General features: G+C 40.4%; 2 protein-coding genes across 11 annotated transcripts in view; both read right to left on the bottom strand.

The window, feature by feature from the left end:
* Positions 1-4,584, bottom strand: part of myh14 (myosin, heavy chain 14, non-muscle) — a 28,937-nt gene extending 24,353 nt beyond the window's left edge. For 6 of the 9 annotated variants that reach the window (XM_079344387.1, XM_079344385.1, XM_079344389.1 and 3 more), the window contains exons 1-2: positions 4,171-4,583; positions 381-564 (exon numbers count right to left, since the gene is read on the bottom strand). In XM_079344387.1, coding sequence (XP_079200513.1) covers positions 381-551 — 171 coding nt within the window. In that variant the 5' untranslated portion in view covers positions 552-564; positions 4,171-4,583. Of the gene's footprint in view, positions 1-380; positions 565-4,170 lie in introns of all 9 variants that reach the window. The other 3 variants (XM_079344382.1, XM_079344384.1, XM_079344383.1) reach the window with 1 other exon arrangement.
* A 150-nt stretch (positions 4,585-4,734) lies between these two features.
* Positions 4,735-19,072, bottom strand: kcnj14 (potassium inwardly rectifying channel subfamily J member 14). 2 transcript variants are annotated; one of them, XM_079344402.1, is made up of 7 exons: positions 18,983-19,072; positions 14,071-14,209; positions 13,117-13,872; positions 12,959-12,999; positions 10,739-12,560; positions 8,748-9,065; positions 4,735-8,122 (listed from the first exon to the last, which is right to left on the bottom strand). In XM_079344402.1, exons 5-7 carry the CDS (start codon positions 11,792-11,794, stop codon positions 7,892-7,894), a joined length of 1,605 nt encoding a protein of 534 aa, XP_079200528.1. In that variant the 5' UTR covers positions 11,795-12,560; positions 12,959-12,999; positions 13,117-13,872; positions 14,071-14,209; positions 18,983-19,072; the 3' UTR covers positions 4,735-7,891. The 2 variants fall into 2 exon arrangements, with proteins under 2 accessions (XP_079200528.1, XP_079200527.1); XM_079344401.1 differs by having other exon boundaries at positions 10,739-13,872.
* Between the last annotated feature and the right edge of the window lie 780 nt (positions 19,073-19,852).

Here is a 19,852-nt window from a genome sequence, read left to right as displayed (position 1 = left end):
TAAGTCACTAAGTCCTAATATGTCTGCAAAACAAACTATTATAAAGAATATAAAAGGAGAGACACGTCTGGGAATGGGGTACTGTCATAGGGATTAAACCTCTCAAACACCAGAACACACACGTACAACAGGAAAAAGTCACACACACCCTGTGCTGCGATGCCTCACCTGTTTGACACACCTTCAGCTAAAGGCACACACACACACACACACACACACACACACACACACGCACACTGAGCTAATCATTTACCAGACCATTTATGCGTTTAAATGTTTCCTTGTCATTCATCTTGTGCACGATTGTTTTACTTTGTGTCTCATCAATTGTTGAAAACAAACTCTTCTGCTTCTTCGACGCGGTGACATTTCCTGCTCACCTCGAAGCCATTCTTCTCTGACGGCACCCACACCAGCCTCTTTGCGGCCCAGTCGGCCTGGCTGGCGGCGGAGAACGCGCCGTTGGCGTTTGGGGACCCAGGTCCTGGCCCCGCCCCTGATGTCAGGAAGCGGGTGACATCATTGGCACCGCCCCCCACTGGCTTGGTCATGGTTCTACTGGCACTGAGAGAAGAAAGACAAGAAGACACACACAAAGAAAAAGAGAGAGCGAGAGAGAAAAAAAAAAAAGGCGGATTATTAAAATTCAGGCCCCGGTGTGTCGTACGAGGCTTCAAACTGGAGCACTTAGGATGACGTGACGGAGTGTTTGACAGTGACACTGATGTGATTCTGTGTCAAGACACACACACGCACGTGCATCCACCCACCCCAAAAGGAAGAGCGGTGGCAGCACGCTAGTAGCATGCAGGCTACTTGCAGCTAAGATTGGGTCAGGGATGGCCTAATTGAAAGACAGAGCAAATGAAGGAGAAGAAAAAGGAGGAGGAATCTGAGGGTGGAGGGAACAGCGAGCTTCATCAATCGACCGGGTAAAACTGACATGACAGTGAGAGGGGGGAAGGAGGTGGGGGAAGAGGAAATAAGGGTAGGATAGCAGAGAGGAGAGATGTTTAACATGGGTGGAATCTATAGAGAACTGAAAGATAAACGTCCCTCGACTACAGGCTGCCGGACTCACTGAGAACCAGTGAAGCCAAAATGAAAGAAGCAGCATCCTGTGAAAGAGGAGGTGACAGCGGCTCCAGAGCGCTTACTGCTCTATAACATGAAGAGAATCTCCAGTCAGAGTGACTGTAGTACTACAGCAGGAAGTTTGAGATTCACTGTGACATCTAAGGATTCATGTGCAAAGCTCTGTCGGTGAAGTGGACGCTTCAAAGTTTCCTTCCAGGCAAGCAGCGCTGACACTTTTCTGGATGCACTCGTTTCTACCAGGATAGGAATATCAGAATTGTAAACATGGGTATGTGATAAATAAACTACAAAAATGGAAGTCTTAGATAACAAAAATAACTCAGCCAAGAATTTAAAGTCTGGCGATTGATTGACCCAAAACATAAAGTACAACATTTGACATGTTAGAGGGCTACAGTGATTTATTTTGATGGCACGTTGCGTCGTCACATTTAGAGGAGCGTGATTGAGGTTTTAAAAAAAAAACAATACACTTGTACTGTTTGATGGAAACCAATTAAAAAAAAAAGAATCTCACTGTGTCTCCTCTCTGTAGCCTGTGACAGTGAGCAGATTGAGTTTGAATATTAAGTCAGACAATAGAAGACATTCTGAGATGTTTCCGGGACCTTCCCGTAACAGACTGAAATAAACACAACCCAAATCAGACCAACAATATTAAAAGGTTATTAACTGCAGGTTTACTGATGCAAACCCACATGTGTGTGACCATTTTGTTTTACATAGCTCATTATCTATTAATATCTGGACTTAACATAATGGACTTATAATAATCACATCTACATACAACAGAGAGGAGTGATTCTAAAGTGTGAGTTTCTCTTTTGGAAACAAAGAGAACTCTGACACTGTCACTTCTCATGGAAGCAAAAGAACGTATTCACTTCTGCTTGCTGTTGGCTTTTTTCAGGGACATGGGATCAAACACGCTTTTGTTTGAACAACGTCAACTTTAATCAGACAGCTAAGACTATTGCGTTGGCCTGTGTGTGTGTGTGTGTGTGTGTGTGTGTGTGTACTATTAGGCGTCTCCATGCCTCAGCAGGTATGTCATCTGGCTTGATTCCTGCTGTCTCCGTTTTTTCTCATGTTCTGCCTGTTCATGACAGGACCTGGTCCCCAACCCTGCCTTTTAACCATACCTGTTACTCCAATATGTCTCTGGGTGTGGAGCCAGCACAGTGACAAAAGAGCCGCCACCACCCAACCACTCAGTATGGAAACTATGTGATCCCTCAGTGGAATAAAACAGCTGTGCATCTGTTATTAATAGGCTAGTGTTGTTCTTTAATTTTCTTATTGTCCAACAGATGAAACAATACAAAAACCCAAAGCAGCATTGTCTGTTCGGCTTTCAATATCTTCTGGTTTATCTGGCCTTTCTGCTGCACTCAGCCCCGGGCGAAATGTGTTTCTACTGAAGACACAGATCTTTCAAAGCGTTTACTTCGGAGCTGTGTTTGATTTGCTGTCTCTTAAACTGACAAATACTCGTTTTTGTTTTTCTTTAGCTGTTTTTTTTGTGTGAGTATTTTTCAGCACGATAGTGAGCCGGCTGTAGTTTGAGACAAGGATGTCCATGTCCATGTTAGTAACAATACACGACACCAGGTGCATCTGTGTGTTGTCAAACCTTCATCAGGCTGTGGCTGCTCAGACACCCTTTAAATCATAACAGTCACTAGTCATTGTTGGTTTTTTGTCTTTTTAGAGCATTTTTTAACTGCTAAGATAAATATAGAACAACGGCAGCCTCAACCTTCAAATATGAATTTGCCGACAATCCTTTGAGAAATCTGAACTAATGAGATGAGAGTCAACGTTACAAGATGAGGAAAGGTACATTATGTGTTAAGATCCTATTAGTCAGCATTAACCAATCTCTATGATCAACTCTCTTCTGTATGAACATGTGGTCGTCCTTACGACACACCTTTCCTTAATCCCATTAAAAAGGGGGAGTCATAGGACAAGAGCTTGCATGCTGACAGAACTGCAGCGTAGGATGCTGCTGGGTACCATCAACGCTAATGATCCCCCCTAAAGCAAAGTCTTTATACAGCCCCTCGCCCACACAAAGACAGGGACCTCACAGGTTGTCGCAGTACACCCTGGGCTGACCATCAGACTCCTCCTGCAGCAGCTGGAGTTGCCAAAACCTGCCTGCTCTCCTCCATAGCAACACCCTGCACAGTGAGCAGCAGCCCATAGACAATACACCCTGAGTTTTAAACTGAGGTCACTCACTGTGTGTGTATGTGTGTGTGTGTGTGTCTGTGTGTGTGTGTGTGTGTGTGTGTGTGTGTGGGGGGGGGGGGGGGGGGGGGGGGGGGGTACACTCGTGTCTGTGTGTGTAATTAATAAGGATGCATGATGGTGTGTGTGTGTGTGTGATAAACGGGTGGGGGAGCAGGAGTGGAGACGCCTTTTTTTTCTTCCTTCCTTCAGCTTTCGCGCAAAGACATGGCATCGGTGATGATACTGTAGCATCTGCGCACTTCAGTGGACAGTAGTGGGGAAAGGTGACATTAATATGAAACCCACCGGCTACCATAATGAAGTGACTACAGTGCGGCTGCGGTGTTCCAGCTGCGCCGTGCCCATCATAGATCACCTGCATTTAAGGACTGTCGCTCCGAAGCCAACCACACCTTGAACATTAGATATGAAAAATCACATGGGGCCCCCGGCCTTTAATTGAGTCATGCATGTGGCAGTCAAGAAAATCAAGCGATTTCCCTGGGAATTATATGAAGTTGTTTTAGGGGGGGTTTGTTATCATTATTATTATAAAGCTAAATGAATATCAAAGTAGGCCTACACTCTGTGTGTAAATCCCTCATAATATGACCATTATAAAGAGTTTCCATTGGTCAGACTTCAGGTCATCTCGATGTAAGCCTCTCTAAAGACCAAACCACAGTGAAAGCACTAAGTCCAAGCAACGTTACATTTTAAAGCGTAATGCCTCCGTATTTAGATGAACTTAGCGAGGTTAGCCTGTTTAACTGAAATATGATACGTTCAGGATATTATACAGGGATTAGAGTAAACGGTTATTAAATGTCTTACCTTCAGGTTCCGCTCTGGGTCGTTGATAAGGCTTTTGGTGCGAGGAGAACAGGGCTGAGGCCGTTTTTCTTGGGTATTTTCCTGTCTGATAGGTGTGTAGCCTACCGCATATGCGGCTTTTATCATTGCAGCTCTCTCTCTCAGAGAAACTGCACTCACACTTCTCCCTGAGAATAAAAACAGGCGGAGAGCAGTGAGGGCAGGGTGGCGGCTTCAGCCCGAGGAGAAGGGCTTCCTGCTTTAAGACCAACCAGGTACGAGGAGACGGTTTTCGGCCAGGCCTCGGATAGATTTAAGCCCAATGAAAATCTACAACCAAGCAGTAGACCCGCCTCATGAATAAGACGGGAACTTTCCGCCCCAAAGCTGGCATGAAACGTCCGCGGTGACCAATAACGTTAGCGATAGCGCAAGGAGCTCAGCCGTAAACAAATGGTAACAGCCAAGGGGCGGGACTACGTGTGAGTGACATGCTGAAGAGCCAGTTGGAGCGCTGTGGCAGGTGCCTGTGCCGCACTCTCGCCGTAAAGTAGGGAGATTTGCGCGTCCTTTGTTTACCACTGAGTGGCGGCTAGCGTCCGGCAGACACAGATCTGGGATCAGATTTCTCTGAATCCGATCCAAAGAAAGCTGATGGTTTGCTCCCCAATGATCTGACACTAGGCGCGTGACTCAGCTCATCCCAGAAAATCCGACTGAAACCGACTACCAGAGGAACCTGGGTTCCGGGACACGCGGTATCACAGGGAAATCTTCCGACATATTATGTATCCTTTAAAGTCCTTATAGATGAAGGCAGCTTCTTAAATATTAAGCAAACACTATATTGGGATGAAGACCTAGTTAAAACCCTAAAAATGCTTTACCTGTAGGCTACTTATAATATTTAATTAGTCTTATTCATCTATATATCTGGAGGGATTGTTACTGTGTGGCTATTATTAAAGCGTTAAGCTCTTATAGATTAGTAGTTATTTTCTGAAATAAAAGAAAGAAAGTTATGACGAGGACAGAGATTAGCAACAGGGTTAAGGATCTGACGCATATAATTGACTCTTTGCACAATAATAATAGGTTTTATTGCATCAAAGGTTTTTTACATTTGTCATTTTCAGTCTGTTAAAAAAGTTATTTTTAGATTAATAATAATCCAGACTTGTCTGTGACACATGGGATCATCCCTCAAAAAAATGAATTGTGAATTTTACAAAATAGAAAAAACTTTGACTTTTCTTACACTTTTTTTCTGGGAACAAAAAACATTTGCTTTGTGTCTAAAAGAGTATTAATCTTTTAAAGAAAGGCAGTTGTAAGAGTGAAATCATAAAAGCACAATATGCATTCCCTTTTCTTTTACATTTTTGTTAAAATCTTAGAGCATTTATGTCTGCATGAATAATGCAACAAGCTACAAAGAGAATTGATCAAGAAGAAGCAATACGATCAAGAAGCACATTACTGTTTATAACAGATACTTGTGGTTTAAACATCTATTTGCAGTGTGTTTTGAATCCTAAACAACCAGTGAAATCATCAAAGAAGACAGTGTTTTGCAGTGTTTGGAAGTCCTTATCGTAGTTAAAGTGGTAGTGCTGTGTGTTCAAGTTACATTTCATGGAAGCAGAGGCAGGGAGAACAACATGACCCAGCATGAAGCCCATAAATAGAACAGGGTAGTGGTGGAGGTTTGTGTATGGGGGAGCACAAACATACAGTAGAAGAGCACTACAACTAAATTTAACAGATAATATGCTGTCAATACTTCCACCAGCCCTGAGCTAACCATGACAAAATCTTTCAATAGTAAAACACTGCAATTTGTTGTATTGAAGTTAGGCTGTACAATAGACTGTATAAATATTAATATAAAGATAGTCTATTGGCTGTACTGATCATGCAATACTAAAAATGCAGCTGTAGAGCTAATAGGTGATATTTATCTACTTTAGTGCAAAGTACACAGATGAAGTTCTCAGGACAGGTTTAATCAGGCTGATTATTGGTCAACACATATCATGTTTCATTTCTCAGACACTTACATACTCAAGTGGCATCATTTACTGCAAAATTATTTAAAATAAACAAGAACATGCCAGGTGCCATTCAATTTAACTACAAAGTGCAACTATTACAGTACATACAATACAATTCAGATAAATGTTATCATTGCATTACTTCCCAGTTAACAAGCTGATCTCTAGTAAATTCTTAAAAATATGTTTTGTTTACTTCTAATATATTGCCAATGTTTGCGTGATTAAAAAAATACATTATTGTATTTGCAGTTTAAACATGAAGTTACGTGCTAAAGCTTAAGTGGCAGTTTCAGGATTTCTGGTTCGTTATGAAGGCACCACTCACTACATTATTCTCCCAATTTGTAAGAGAGGAGGGTGTTAATGAGCATAAGAAATTAAAACTACGGAATAGTTTTCTATTCACGTGGTGTAGTTTCCAGTTTATCTATTTTTGCAAATGTAGGACATTTGCGTAAACCACAAGCCACATCTGTAGCAACGTTCAGCTCAATTTTGTTCTGGTGGAGCTGGAGGTGACTAAAGTCTTCCACCTCTTTAGCAATGTTTATGAGCACAACCCCACTGCCACTGAAATCAGTTCATAATGTCAAGAGCCCCCAAACTGCCAAGACACTTCAATATTAAAGCTCAGGTTCTAAGTGCTAGAATCCAAAAGTAAAAAAAAAAAGCAACAGAACATGACAAGTTACTTTAGATCGTAGCACAGAAAACAATGTAGGGAAACTGACTTGTCCGAACATTACATTCTTCATCTACAGTGGTTTGAAAATGACTTACACCACAAAGTTTACAATGTTTTCTTTGACCACGTTATAAAAACTCAACACAAAATGTTACAGCAGGTTAAAATATGTGAACATTTCTTGTTTTACCCAAAAGCCAAAAAACAACAACATACAACACATAACATGGAAGACAAACCGCTCAAAACCGCTGCTAGTTTTCAGCTGTTACTTCATGTTACTGTTGCTCTATTTTGGCTCTATAAGAAGCCTCACATTCTCGTCAGCCATCCACAAGTATCAAAACAATGTGCACTATCCATACTTACCATAAGAAAATAAAGCATTAAAATGATAAATCAGAGTGGAATACATTCCTGAGTTATACCTCAGAAGGTACAAAACAATTCATTACATACAGAAGCTCCCCCAAGTTCCCCTGAAAAATATCTGAAGATCAGGAGATTGAAGGTGTAGTTGCAGGTTACAGTCACCATGGGGTGCTGTTGTGATTCTGCGAGTCAGGCATTGGAGATAGAAGGGCATACTGTGGTGCAGACGGGCCAGATGTGAGACTTAGCAGACAAGTTTTCAATGATTCTGAAAGATTGCCAGGACCAATCAGACAACTCCCCCTTTAGACTGACCTAGAACCTTCCTCTGTTAATCTATCTCCTGACTATTACTCTGTGCAGTCTAATCTGTATTGTGATACTCATTTAGATCTTGCGCACGTTCTAATATTCAACTTGATCTCTTGACTTGCTCCCAATTTTCTCTTTTTTTGCTTTAATCACAGTTAACTTCTTCCTGTCCTTAATCCTGACACTGGCATAGTCATGCACTACCCATTTTCTCTCTGTCGGCCCTTTCTACCTTTCTGTCCCTGCCTTCATATTTGTCTGTCAGCTTAACTGCTTAACTTCCTGTCTCTCTTCCCTTAAAGCCTCCCCCACGGGTTCAGTTGTAGTGGAGATGATCTGCCAGGGAGGGTGTTCGTGTTGGTGGGGAAGGCCTCTCAGGATCTTGGTCAGGTCCTTCATTAGGGGACACAAGTTCCAAAGCTACTTCATTCTCATAGCAGAATGATGAGCGTGAGCTGTGAATGTATTTCTGCTCAGCCAGCTCTTTAGCGCTGCATGAAGGTGTGTTTGGAATTTCATAAGTTCGATGGAAGAACGAGTAGTCCACCTGGAAAAGGGAGGAAGACAAGATTTTTCAGTAAAAACTATTTTTTGTATCGTAAAAGAGCAACAAGTCTACAGCCATGTCCAGTGTGAGGAACTCTGCCTCCAGCTGTGATGATGTATTTGTGTTTAGTTTTGTTTTTAGCTTGGTTTTGTATATTATCATTCCCATAAAACAATGCCAAAATACGGACATTACTTAGTACAACTGAGGCCAATAGAATGTCATTTAGCTTTGCATGTATCCATAGGTTGAGATGTAGCTGACCCAAATGATTTAAAGCTCTGAAGATAGCGCATGTAGCATAGCATGTTATGGTAATCATCATCATCATCTAATTCAACATAACATATTGAGATGTTGTTCATCTAGGTCCATCATCAGCTGCTGCAAACTACAGTAAAACAACATTTTGCCAATTTATCTGATAGTTGAGACTCTTCACTTTGAACTAAAGCGGTGGACCAACAGATACGGAAATCCTTGAAGCCACACTTTTGCTGAACTATTATATTTATGCTCCTAATATAAAGAGAAGTACAGTAATGGAACCCGCTTCACACATGGCATTCAGGTAAAAGAAGCATTCAAAAGCTGTCGGTATATCTCTTTAGCCGTTCTTTCTAACCTGGTAGCAGTCTTTCCTCTCGAAGAGCACTGGTTCAAATCGATGTCCCCAAAGGATTTCAGAAGCCAAATAGGAACTACGACACTGTGTGGTCATAGCAGTGGCTTCCACCATGCCCTCGAGTATGACCACCACCTCCAACTCCGAGTCATTCTCCAAGGTCTTTCGGTCAATTTCAAAGAAGGGTGATTCGTCGTTGATCTCATGGACAATAGTCACTGGAGAGACCAAGAAGATGCGGTCTGTTCCAGTGTCAAAACCCACATTGATGTCGGCATTGTCCAGTGGAAGGAACTCTCCCTCTTCTGTCACTCTCGACTGGATTTGGGAAAGGAGAGAAAAATAGTCACTTTTTTGTAAATGAAGCTTTCCACATAAGGTTTGTTATGTTGCAAAATTACTTTTGACTTAAGATATTAAACGGTGACTGCAAGCAAACAATAATGTAAATAACATGAGCTGGAACAGGTGTGACACGATAGAGTAAAATAAGATTACAACTTCTATTCGACTAAACTATAATATATAATACCATAGTATAGAAAAGTGTGAATTCATTTAAAATAAAATTGACATCTTTCCTGAGCTCATCTGGTAACAATATTAGAATTGAATTGTCTAACGCTGATCCAAAAGCTTAGTATTATATTATTTGCAGTTGAGCTTGACTAAGCAAATCTTTTCTCATACTAACCATGCATAGGCTTATCACTCGGTTTAACTGTATCAGGCACTAGTATTCACAATTGTATTTTTTTATCCTCGCCAACTTAATCCCCTCACTCCTGTTTAAACGTTGTAATGGTTATGCATTTATACAAGCGATCACATTGTCTGAGCTGTATCCCTAATAGTTCCACAGACTTTCTGGACAACTCTGGCAGCATACACACAGAGCTGGGACGACGCATCGACACAGTCGACGTAATCGACAACATAAATTCGTCGACATGAATAATTTGTGTCGGTGCATCGTTCCAAACAACTAGAATTTCCCACACTCCAATCAAGTGGTGGCGGTAATGCACCATGAAGCTAGTTGCCAAAGACACTATAGTTTAAAACGGAAGAAAGAGAATTCACACAACAACAATGGCGGTGGCACGCAATAACAGCAGCACGAGCACAGAGGAGCAACATGTAGCAAAAAAATCCCATGCATGGTCTTCAAAAGTTTTTTACTCTTATCTTTTCTAGTGATGTGTTAGTTTGCAGGCGATGCAAAATTCATCTGGTGTACCACACGAGTACGACCGCAATGAACGAACATTTGAAGAGAAAACCTCCAGCTCTGTGTCAGGATTGCAGCAAAACATATTGTGTGAATAGTTACATTGGTCAAGTTATGGGAAATAATCGACTGAACTGAACATTGAATCACTAGATTAATCGAAAAATGTATCATTATATCAGTGGATTTATCGAAAAAAATAATCGCTACATCATTGGAAAAATAATCGTTTGGGACAGCTCTACACGTGTCATATTGTTTATGATCAAACATTCTTGAAAGGAGGGATAATGTTTAAAGCTATCCTCGTAAGTACAGATAGTAAGGTTAACATATGCAGACGTACAGGACGATCACTGAACCAACATGCAGTGCGCACAAGGGAAAATGAGATGATGAAGGACAATGGTTAAAGAATCGCGGGTAAGTTAATCCATAGTAAATCTTCCTAACCCCTGAGGGAAAATAAAACAAGCTCTCATTAACTACGGTCCGCAGGATACAGGCCAGATGGTCTCAGCACTCTTTTTCAATCTATTGCAACCTTTTTTCTTCTGCTGCTTTCTCTCTTTAGTTTTCTCTCACTATTCTTTCTCACTAAACATTTTGGTGAACTATTTTATCTTTATAACTTTATATTTTTACCATTTTATATGATCACTATAGAGGTAAGATAATGATTTATCTTGTATTAAATTGCCATACTTTCTAACCTCTTTCTTTACTACAGTATGGTCATAATCCATCCTCTTCAACTTACCTTCAGCAGTTGTGCTCGTACATGTGCTTCTACCAGGTGGCTCTTGCGTAGGTTTCCAACTCTCCACATCATGCAGAGTTTTCCATCTCTTAACGCCACGACAGCTGTGTCAGAGAACACCAATGTCTCGTTGCGCTTCTTGGGCTTGGCAATCTTTGCCATGACTGCCCCGATGATGAAGGCGTCAATAATGCAGCCCACAATGCACTGCAAAATGACCGCCGCCACCGCCAGGGGACATTCTTCGGTCACGCTTCTAAATCCGTAACCGATGGATGTCTGTGTCTCCAAAGAGAATAGAAAGGCCGCCATGAAGCTGTTCACCTGGAGGAAACAGGGCTCCTCAACCAATGCCTTTCTAGTAGACTCTACACCAGACTCTGCCTCTCCTGACTCCAGAGAGGCTCCTGAGCTTGGGGTAAGCCGGATGGAGAAGTCCCCATGCGCGGAGGCAATGAGCCAGAAAGCAAATCCAAAGAGCAGCCAGGAGAGAAGAAAAGAGAGGGTGAAGATGACCAACATCCAGCGCCAGCGAATGTCCACACAGGTGGTAAAAAGGTCGCTGAGGTAACGCTGGCCCCTCTCGCTCATGTTGACGAAGGTGACGTTGCAGCGTCCGTCCTTGCCCACAAAGCGTTGCCGGGGCCGGCGGCTGGAGCGCCTGTTGCGCCGGCGGCTGGTAGTGGAGGGGGAAGAGAGAGGCCCCTGATCCAATGATGATCGGCTTTTCCCTCTTCCTCCTACATTACTGCCTCTTCCACTCCATATCTCAGAGCACATTCCTCCTGCTCTCACCCCGCCTTCTCCTGCATCTCCCCCAACTGACTCTCCAATAGCGCTCTGCCTCCGTGCATTGTTGGTGTTGCTCTGGAGCGGTAGAGTTTTGCCATTCAGGGCATGGGTCGGGGAGGGGCTGCTTGGGGTTCCTGACCCTGTTGGGCTCCCCCCTGCCCTAGCCGTGTCTGCAGCACTCTGTGCCAGCCTCATGACCTCCTCTTCCTCTACTGGCCCGTCCACCACTGCACTGAAACGGCGTTTAACACGCGCCGCTCCCATGATGAACAAATAAAGTTTTGTAATCTCCAATGGAATGGATCCTTAGTATTCCTTAGTGAGCTTTGATTTAGATTTTGTTGCCAAAATCAAACAACTTGATGCAGTCAACTACGTGTTGCGAGAACAACACAAACTTTCGGTCCTCCTTAATAAAGAGATAATTGAAAGTTCACAGTGGCTAGTAATAAACAGAGCATAATTCCTTCATTTGTTCTTCACCAACTTGTAATGCTTTTTTTCCAAGTCTGTCCTTTCAGCGATAGATCACTCATCAAACAAGTGTGCTTTCTTGAATGAGATCCACAGATGTGTTCATTAACAATCAGTGTCCTTCAGTAATATCCACCAAAAGTAATTTTGGATGACCTGGAAAGATGGCAGTCAGTAGAAACCAAAGGAGTATATTCCTGTGACCTCCAGTTTTGAAAGAAGCTCGACAAGGACTTGTAGGGATGATTGATCTCAAAAGACGCAATAGCATGCAGGTAGGGCTGTTTTTGTTCAGTTCAAAGCACAGAGGGAAGTCTTAAGCAGGCATCAGCTGAAAAAAGCTCAAGAACTAAGTATGCAATTAGTTGTAGGACCAGGATGAAAATAAAAAAAGGGGTACAGCTCATTGCAGGGGACCTTTCAAAATATTGAAATCAAGATGCATACAGGACTGACAAATCTAGATTGGACCATCTAATATCACCATCATGCAGTCAAACAAGGAAAAAGAAATCATGCCATTTCTTACAATGAAATGTCTCTTCAGTTCACAACTCTTTGGCATGGAAAAACAAAAAGTACAGAACTTTCAGTACATCAAAGTGTTGAACACTATACACACAATTTAAAATGCAAACTTGAACTAGTCCTTCAACTTGTTAAAGGTTATCATTAAATGTCAAGGACATTTACTTTTGCTCAAAATTGGGCCCCAATTTATAATGAAAAAAAGAAAAACACATTTGGTTTACCATTTCTGTTTCCATTTCACTCATGTCACTGCTTTGACAACCTCACACTTTCTTTTTAGGGGTCTGTTTATCTGTTTGATGGCCATTGTCAAATTTGATGACTTTTGTTTCATGTACTTCTATGTTGCGTGGACAACACTGATCTTAACTGCACAGCTGTTCACTCTCACCTGGAACAGTTAGTGTTTCAGGGCACACATACCTCATTACAGCTCATTACTGTAGCTGAAAACCTGTCTATGTCTGACAAGAGATAAGAGGGAAAGAAAACGAGAGAAAGAGAGATTACTATGATCCATCTCTGACAATAATCATGGTTCTAGATGTATAAAGAGAGTAGAAGGTAAGTACACAGGTCACCTGAAGAAGTTATCATTTTCCCAGTTGTCTTGTGCCGAAGGGGATGAATCAGGTGTGCGCCTGTGAAGCTGAAGCTGAGAAGTATTATAGTTTGAGAGACCAGAACCAGATTATCAGAGGCTAACTCAACATCAGAGATCTACAAACATAACATTATTTGTTTTCTAGCTACTGTAATGCATTAGTGGACCATTTATAACATCTTTAAAGCGTGCATCAGCATGCAGAATTCCTTAATATATTAAAAAGAAGTTCATAAGAGAGAATTGTAAATGTATCCGTCAATGAAAAGGTATGCTTGTACTGTAAGTATTTACCTTGCACAACTATTCTCTTTACAAATGAACCCTGACAAATTCACAGGAGTATTACTGTAACATGCAGTCAGTTTGGAACAATGGAGAGAATCCAAACTTCAGCTCTGCTCTGTGATAAGAAAATAAAAACGAAAAAACAAAAGACAAAAACTACTGCTATAACTGATCTGATGCCATTTCATCCAGCTGTTGACAGCAGGGCAGACAAAAGTCTACAACAAATGAAAATGGGGGAAAAGATCCCTCCTGAAGTGTGAAGTGATGTAAGGGTTCATCTTCGTTTGAGTGTTGACTTCCCTCGGTGACACATCGTCAGTTGAAGCAATGACACCTGGGGCAAAGAGTCTCAGCTCAATGAGAAGAGTCTGCTGTTTTTTTTTGTTGGTTTTCCGATGTGTATCCTTTTACTTTAGGCCTTCTTGTTTCATATACTGCCAGTCTTAAAATGAAATGAGGAGAAAAAAAGAGAATACACATTAAAAGGAAGGTAGAAATAGCAACACAGTACTAGAACTGATTTCACTTTTCAACAAGTCTCACAACATGCCTTAAAGTTATTTATATATATTCACATTTTAGGTCATTTCAAATGTTCAGCCGGCATTCAAGGTAAATGGACGGTTATCAGAAAACCTACCATTTGTAAGGTAAGCCCTACGGTTTTCTCACTCACTACTTGCTCATGCTGAGTTGTTCCTGTAGACAACTTCAACACTTTGTCACGACAAATGGATGAACTTCACATCGGTGAAAATGAACCCATGGAAGGATGAAACCTGTGAATGGAAAAAGAGAGAACAGAAACAAAGGAGTCATTGTTAATGTCTATCTTCTTTAGTTTATCAGAATCAATGGGACATAGTACATCATTGTAATTTTGAATATCTTAAAGAAAGTATAGGAAGGGGAATTCTGAAGAGCAGGTTATAGCTATCACAGCATATTTCAATCTATTGATTGAGACAGAACTTTTTGAAGACTCAGTAAAGTGTCTCATTTAAAAGAAGCCTCTGGAGAACACAAAGATCAAAAATGCAAGACTTCATTTTGGTTCAGGAAACAAAAAAGTGGTACATGGGAAAGTAATCTTTGTCAAAATAAACAATAGTAGATTAGAGGCCATAGATTGGGAGACCTGGATGGGATTTTCTTGGACAAAGGTTATGCTGGCTTTGGGACTCAGATGAAGAACTGGGATAAACTGGGACTCGTCGTTGATGGAGGGTAAAGAGGTAAAGTGTCCTGCTGTGGATTACAGCTGTGCTTGTGACTCTCCGGTAACCTCACTAAGGGTTTTGTTAATCCTCAGAGGACTTACGTAAGAGCCACTACTTTTATAGAAAGTGGCAAGAATATCTTTTTGCATAACCTGGTGTATAAATCAATAGTTGCTGCTCACAATGTCTGCCACGATAGAAACTGAAGAAAAAAGTAGTCATTTCAACGTGCGTCACAAAGAGCAGTATTTGTAATGTATAAGTGCAAACCAATGCTAGCAGGTATTGTTGTACAAGTCATGTGTGTTTTTTTGCTTTTACTGCTGACCCATCTTTTCCCGCAGTGTTTTATTTCTGTTGTTGTAGAACAATCCCCAAATCGATTAAAATCCTCACACATCGCTCTGTGGCATCCAACAGCAGCTCTGGATGCTGTTGGATGCCACCAACGATTCGAGCCACTTGATCTGCATATCATTCAATGAGAAAGTAGGAAGTAAATTTAGTTTTTAAAAACCTATTTTTCCAACGAGTTCTTCACATGCTTTTCACATATACGTCATATGTGCTGTTAAGTGTTGATATCTCATTGTGTATGGCTACTTTGTTTCAAACGTGACTTTTCTCCGTCCCATCTCACCGTGTCTGTATTTATTGAGCATGCAGTTGGTGATTACAGTTGACAATAATCAGAAATGTATTGTGAGTAAAAACAGTCTGCAGTCGTCTGTTGTCCTCCTATGAGCGCTGTGTAATTCAGTCCAAAAGCTAAAGAAATAACCACAGATATACACACAGTGTTCAACACAGTTAAGGCTTTATGAGACAAATAATGTGTTTCTGTAAATCACTGCAAATTTGTTGTTCACAGAAATACTATATTTCTTTTTCTTTTTATAAAATTGTTGAGCCTGATGGGGGGTAACAAATACTGTTATTGAATTGATGCAGCTTATTACGGTCACATTTATTCATACATTTGAAATCACATTCTAAATAAAAAAGGAGTTCATGTGTACCTTACAGCTTATTTTGATTATTATTATTATTATTATTATTATTATTATTATCATCCCCATATCATAAAGCTGCAAACCAGTCCTGGTTAAAAAAAGGTTCAGCCAAAATCCGGAAATATATTAAAAGATATTTCAAATGTTCTTTACGGTCTTCATTTACACTAAACGATAAAGAAATGATTTCCAGAGTCTGCTGCGAAGTGTTCAGTTACTGCGAGGAGTTGGTCCTGACCTTGAGGCCTTAACTGTAGTTGCTGTCAACACCACCAAATGAACACGTTCTCAGGTCAGCTATCTCTGAGATTGGGTTGAAGTGTGGCCAGACAACTAACACCAGTAGCTGGAGGAGGTGCTGAGGGAAGTGTGCCTTTTGTCTTTGTGTGTGTATTGGCCATGTGAGAACATGTGTCCTGTGTTTCCTAACCTTATCATGGTGAGGTGGCATATGTCTCAAATAACTTCTCTTGTAAGAACATTCATGCAGGGTAACTGTGAACGTCACAGTTTCCCACTGTCAGGACCCCCGGAACAGCACATGCCCTGATGTTTTACCTGATATGAACATGTGACAGGAGTACTAACGTTTGTGGTTCCTTCAACCAAACACATACAAAACACATTCAATACAAGTCAATCATAAAGAAAACCGAAGGAAATGGTCTTAAGGGTTTAAAAGTTCCCTGACCTGGGCATTTTGATAGAAGTGAAATTATTAATGGACCAATCTAGAGCTGCAATGATAAGTCCATTACTTTATCAGTCATTTGGAGGAAAATGTTTAGTAATTGCTTCTTTTTTTATTTTTAAAGCCTACAGAGGCCAGAAAAGGGATTTGCAGATATGTGCAGGTTAACAAATGGCGATACAACTAAAGCCACTCTTTTCCCTCAAAAGTGCCATAACTATTATTCATTCTGACCTGGTTACAGGGGAATATAAATGGATTCACAGCCATCATCAACATACACTTAATCCCAATACTCACATTCTATTTCAAGCATGATATTCCTTTCGCAAATTAATCTTCAGTCTTTCTTACTTTTAGTCAAAATGCAGGTCTTGTGGATTATTTAAATTTTTCACTCATCGTAGGGAAGAAATTAGAACTGTAAGGGACTGTAGGTTATTGAAGGAAGTCTTTTGGCATCAATTTTTGATTTAGCAAGAACTTGGAGTACTTCACGAACCAAAACGTTGTACAGGTATGCATCTTCTGGAAGGATCGCGTTCATATTTCTCCTCTGAAAAAAGTCCATTAATCCGCACTCTCCACCTTTGGGTTTTTTTTTTCTTTTTTTTCATTGTATTCTCTCTCTTTATGGCACCTCCCCTGCCCTCTTTCTATCCAGATTATCTGCCCATATTAAGGTGTTATGTGGCAAGATTAGATTTGCAAGGAGTATGATTTCATTGTCATTGAAAAACGCACTGAATTAATTATGTTCTATATTCTGCTCTTTCACTCTCGAGGCTCAGTTGTCACACAGCATCTGTTGTTTTTACTGTTTTTAAGATATAACACAACTGTTCTATATTAATCTATACTAGAAGTATCTATTATAGATGGATAGATGAATAGATGTGTTTTTTTAGTTGCACAGCAGGTAGCTTTTTTAACTTTGAGTATACGATGTACAAGACAAAACCGCACATTGCACAACATGATACAAATACAGAGACATCGATACTTGTTATTGATCAATGGGAGTTACAAACCAGGGCACAGGCTGCATTCCTCTCAGCGTCACATGGCTCTCTGTGTCAGGCCTGGTTTTTTTATCATTCATCCAACTAATTTGACTCTACGAAGTAGATGATCTAATGTTTAATGCACACAATGGGACTGCTGGAACGGATGTAGCGCAGATTAAAAATACCAAACACATACCCGGTGATGTAACATGTGACCTTTATCTATTCAGATCAATATACTAATCTTGTGAAGTGAAAATTAGAGCGTTAGAACATACAACAGGAATGAAAGCAAAAAGTAAAATCCAACCTAACATTTCAAGTTTTTATACATTTAGATATTTCTATGAAGTTTCAGTTTATAGGACTTGGTGTTAATATCCCTAGTAATCTTATTAATCACACCATGCTGAGTCATTTTACACAAAGAGTACATATTCTCAGTTTTCAGTACCGTAGAAAACAGACCTAGTGATCGGGAAAAATGGATAGAAGTTGATTAGTGGTATCCCTCCCTTTGTTTCTCTTATTGTGTTAAGTTTCTGCACCTCAGTTTATCAGCTAAATGAATTGAGACAAAAATCATCATCATTGAAAACATCATTAAACTGATTAAAAATCATTTAAAAGGGATTGTGTTTGGTTTGTTGTTTTGTTAAATACTGACAGGTCTGTTGTGATAAACAGCACACATACACACACACACACAAACACACAAATGTTGAGTCATCTTGGCATCTCGCCTTGTTCCAACTAATTGAAACTTTTCCGCAGCCATCCCTCCCTCGGCTCCGTGCAGTGATCGGGGTCATGATGATGCCTGAATGTTAATCTGAGGAGTTTAGATGGTGATGCTTACACTCCAAACAACTCTTCTATTCTAATTAAGAAAATACTCAGAATTGAGAGGTAGGTCATCAAACAAACGCTGTTGTCGTTTCAGTTATCCATCTGCATTAACTTTCAGAAACATTTACATTTGGTTAATGCAAATAAATAAGTACACTGTCATGATGAGTATTTGTCAGTTTTGTCTGCTTTTTGCCTATATACTACAAGTGTTGTTTTTTGTTTTTTTTAAACATTCTATCATTTTTAAAACCCTATTTCAAAAGGTTTCTGTTTTGTATCACTTCAAATCTCACATCTAAAAAAGGATTAAAGTCTAAAGCTTGGTACACAAAGCTCTCTGGCCTCCTTTAACATTTACACGTAGGCCTATTTCATTACTCACTGTTACCAAATCTTTTATCATTCCAGTTTAATGTCAAGTTTTAAAGAAATGTAAGCGATTCTTTACAAATACACATTGCCCTCGCAAGGGAGAGGAGTAGCTGTTTCAATAACACACAATACCATTATTACTCTCATGTCACATTCAGTCATTTGGATTGTAAAGGCCTACAATATAATTATCAGAAAAACAACGTAGGCCAAATTATTGAAAACTAGGCTACGTCCCCTCCGTCTGAAACTTATCAAATTGGTCTAAATAAGTTTGACTTCTTTCAAATTAAACTTCAATTCACAGGTTTGGAACACATCGATACAAAACAGAAATATAAACGTTTTAAACAAAAAGTATGGTTTTCAAAACTTGGTGCGCTCATTAAGGACTTACCCTCTATGGAAAGTATCCTATCAATACAGCGCAGAGTGACGACATCTGTTTATTTTCTCCATTTACCGAATTAAACTAACCGTGCGCAAGCCTTCCAGTTCTGGCTGTCCTGATAACTGTCCGCGAGCCCGCAGGTGGTGGATGAGCGCGCTCACGTCACCATGCTATCTGTCCCCAATCAGAGGCAAGCACGCACGCGCTTCTTCGGGCTGCCACTGTGACCTTGTCCCACCACTGTGTCTCCCTCTCCAATGTTAACACACCGTTTAGTAGTGTCAAACCGACGACTCTGGGATTAGTTCTTTAGTTTGTTTTTTTAAAAAAGAGAGAATAACCTCATGTGCTGTACAGACTTCATAGGAACTATGTCATATATAAAAAAAATAAACTATGGTTCTTTGGCCTACCTTAAAACATTAACATTTTTTATAACCCTTTAAACGCAGTTTTTCGTGTATTCTATACACATAAATTGCAGAATTGTCATGCAACACCTACAACACGATAAAGGACAGAATCTGAGAGTTTTCCTGACAGACATAGGTTTTTATTTTTTTAAACATATTAACTAAGGTTATGGGTCAGTTATGTGTCAGTGGAGAAAAAATGTTAAACCATGTTCTCTAGGCTACGTGACATTTATCTATGTAAAACCTTGCATTATTTAAGTCATATCAACAAAGCTTTTATGATGAAATGTTAAAGAGAGAAAGAAAGACAAAGTGACCCTTAACTGACTGACATTGTTTCTATGTGTCTGTGTGAAAGAAAAAAAGGGAAAAAGTAAGCTACAGTGTGTGTTTACTACTTAATCTGAGTTAATCCCAGTCAAGTCGCCCAAGAAGTGACCCTTGATGTCAAGAGATTTGT

The sequence above is a fragment of the Symphodus melops genome (genome assembly GCF_947650265.1).
Source record: "Symphodus melops genome assembly, chromosome: 5".
NCBI classification, from domain to species: domain Eukaryota; kingdom Metazoa; phylum Chordata; class Actinopteri; order Labriformes; family Labridae; genus Symphodus; species Symphodus melops.
This window is presented reverse-complemented; position numbering and strand designations above follow the sequence as displayed.

What these genes read in the sequence shown, in the direction of transcription:
- kcnj14 (XM_079344401.1), bottom strand. Translation starts at nt 11,794, where the DNA reads ATGGGAGCGGCGCGTGTTAAACGCCGTTTCAGTGCAGTGGTGGACGGG. An exon ending in TACGAGCACAACTGCTGAAG is followed by an intron (nt 9,066 to 10,738) that starts GTAAGTTGAAGA and finishes TCCCAAATCCAG; the next exon opens with TCGAGAGTGACAGAAGAGGG. An exon ending in AGAGGAAAGACTGCTACCAG is followed by an intron (nt 8,123 to 8,747) that starts GTTAGAAAGAAC and finishes TCCCTTTTCCAG; the next exon opens with GTGGACTACTCGTTCTTCCA.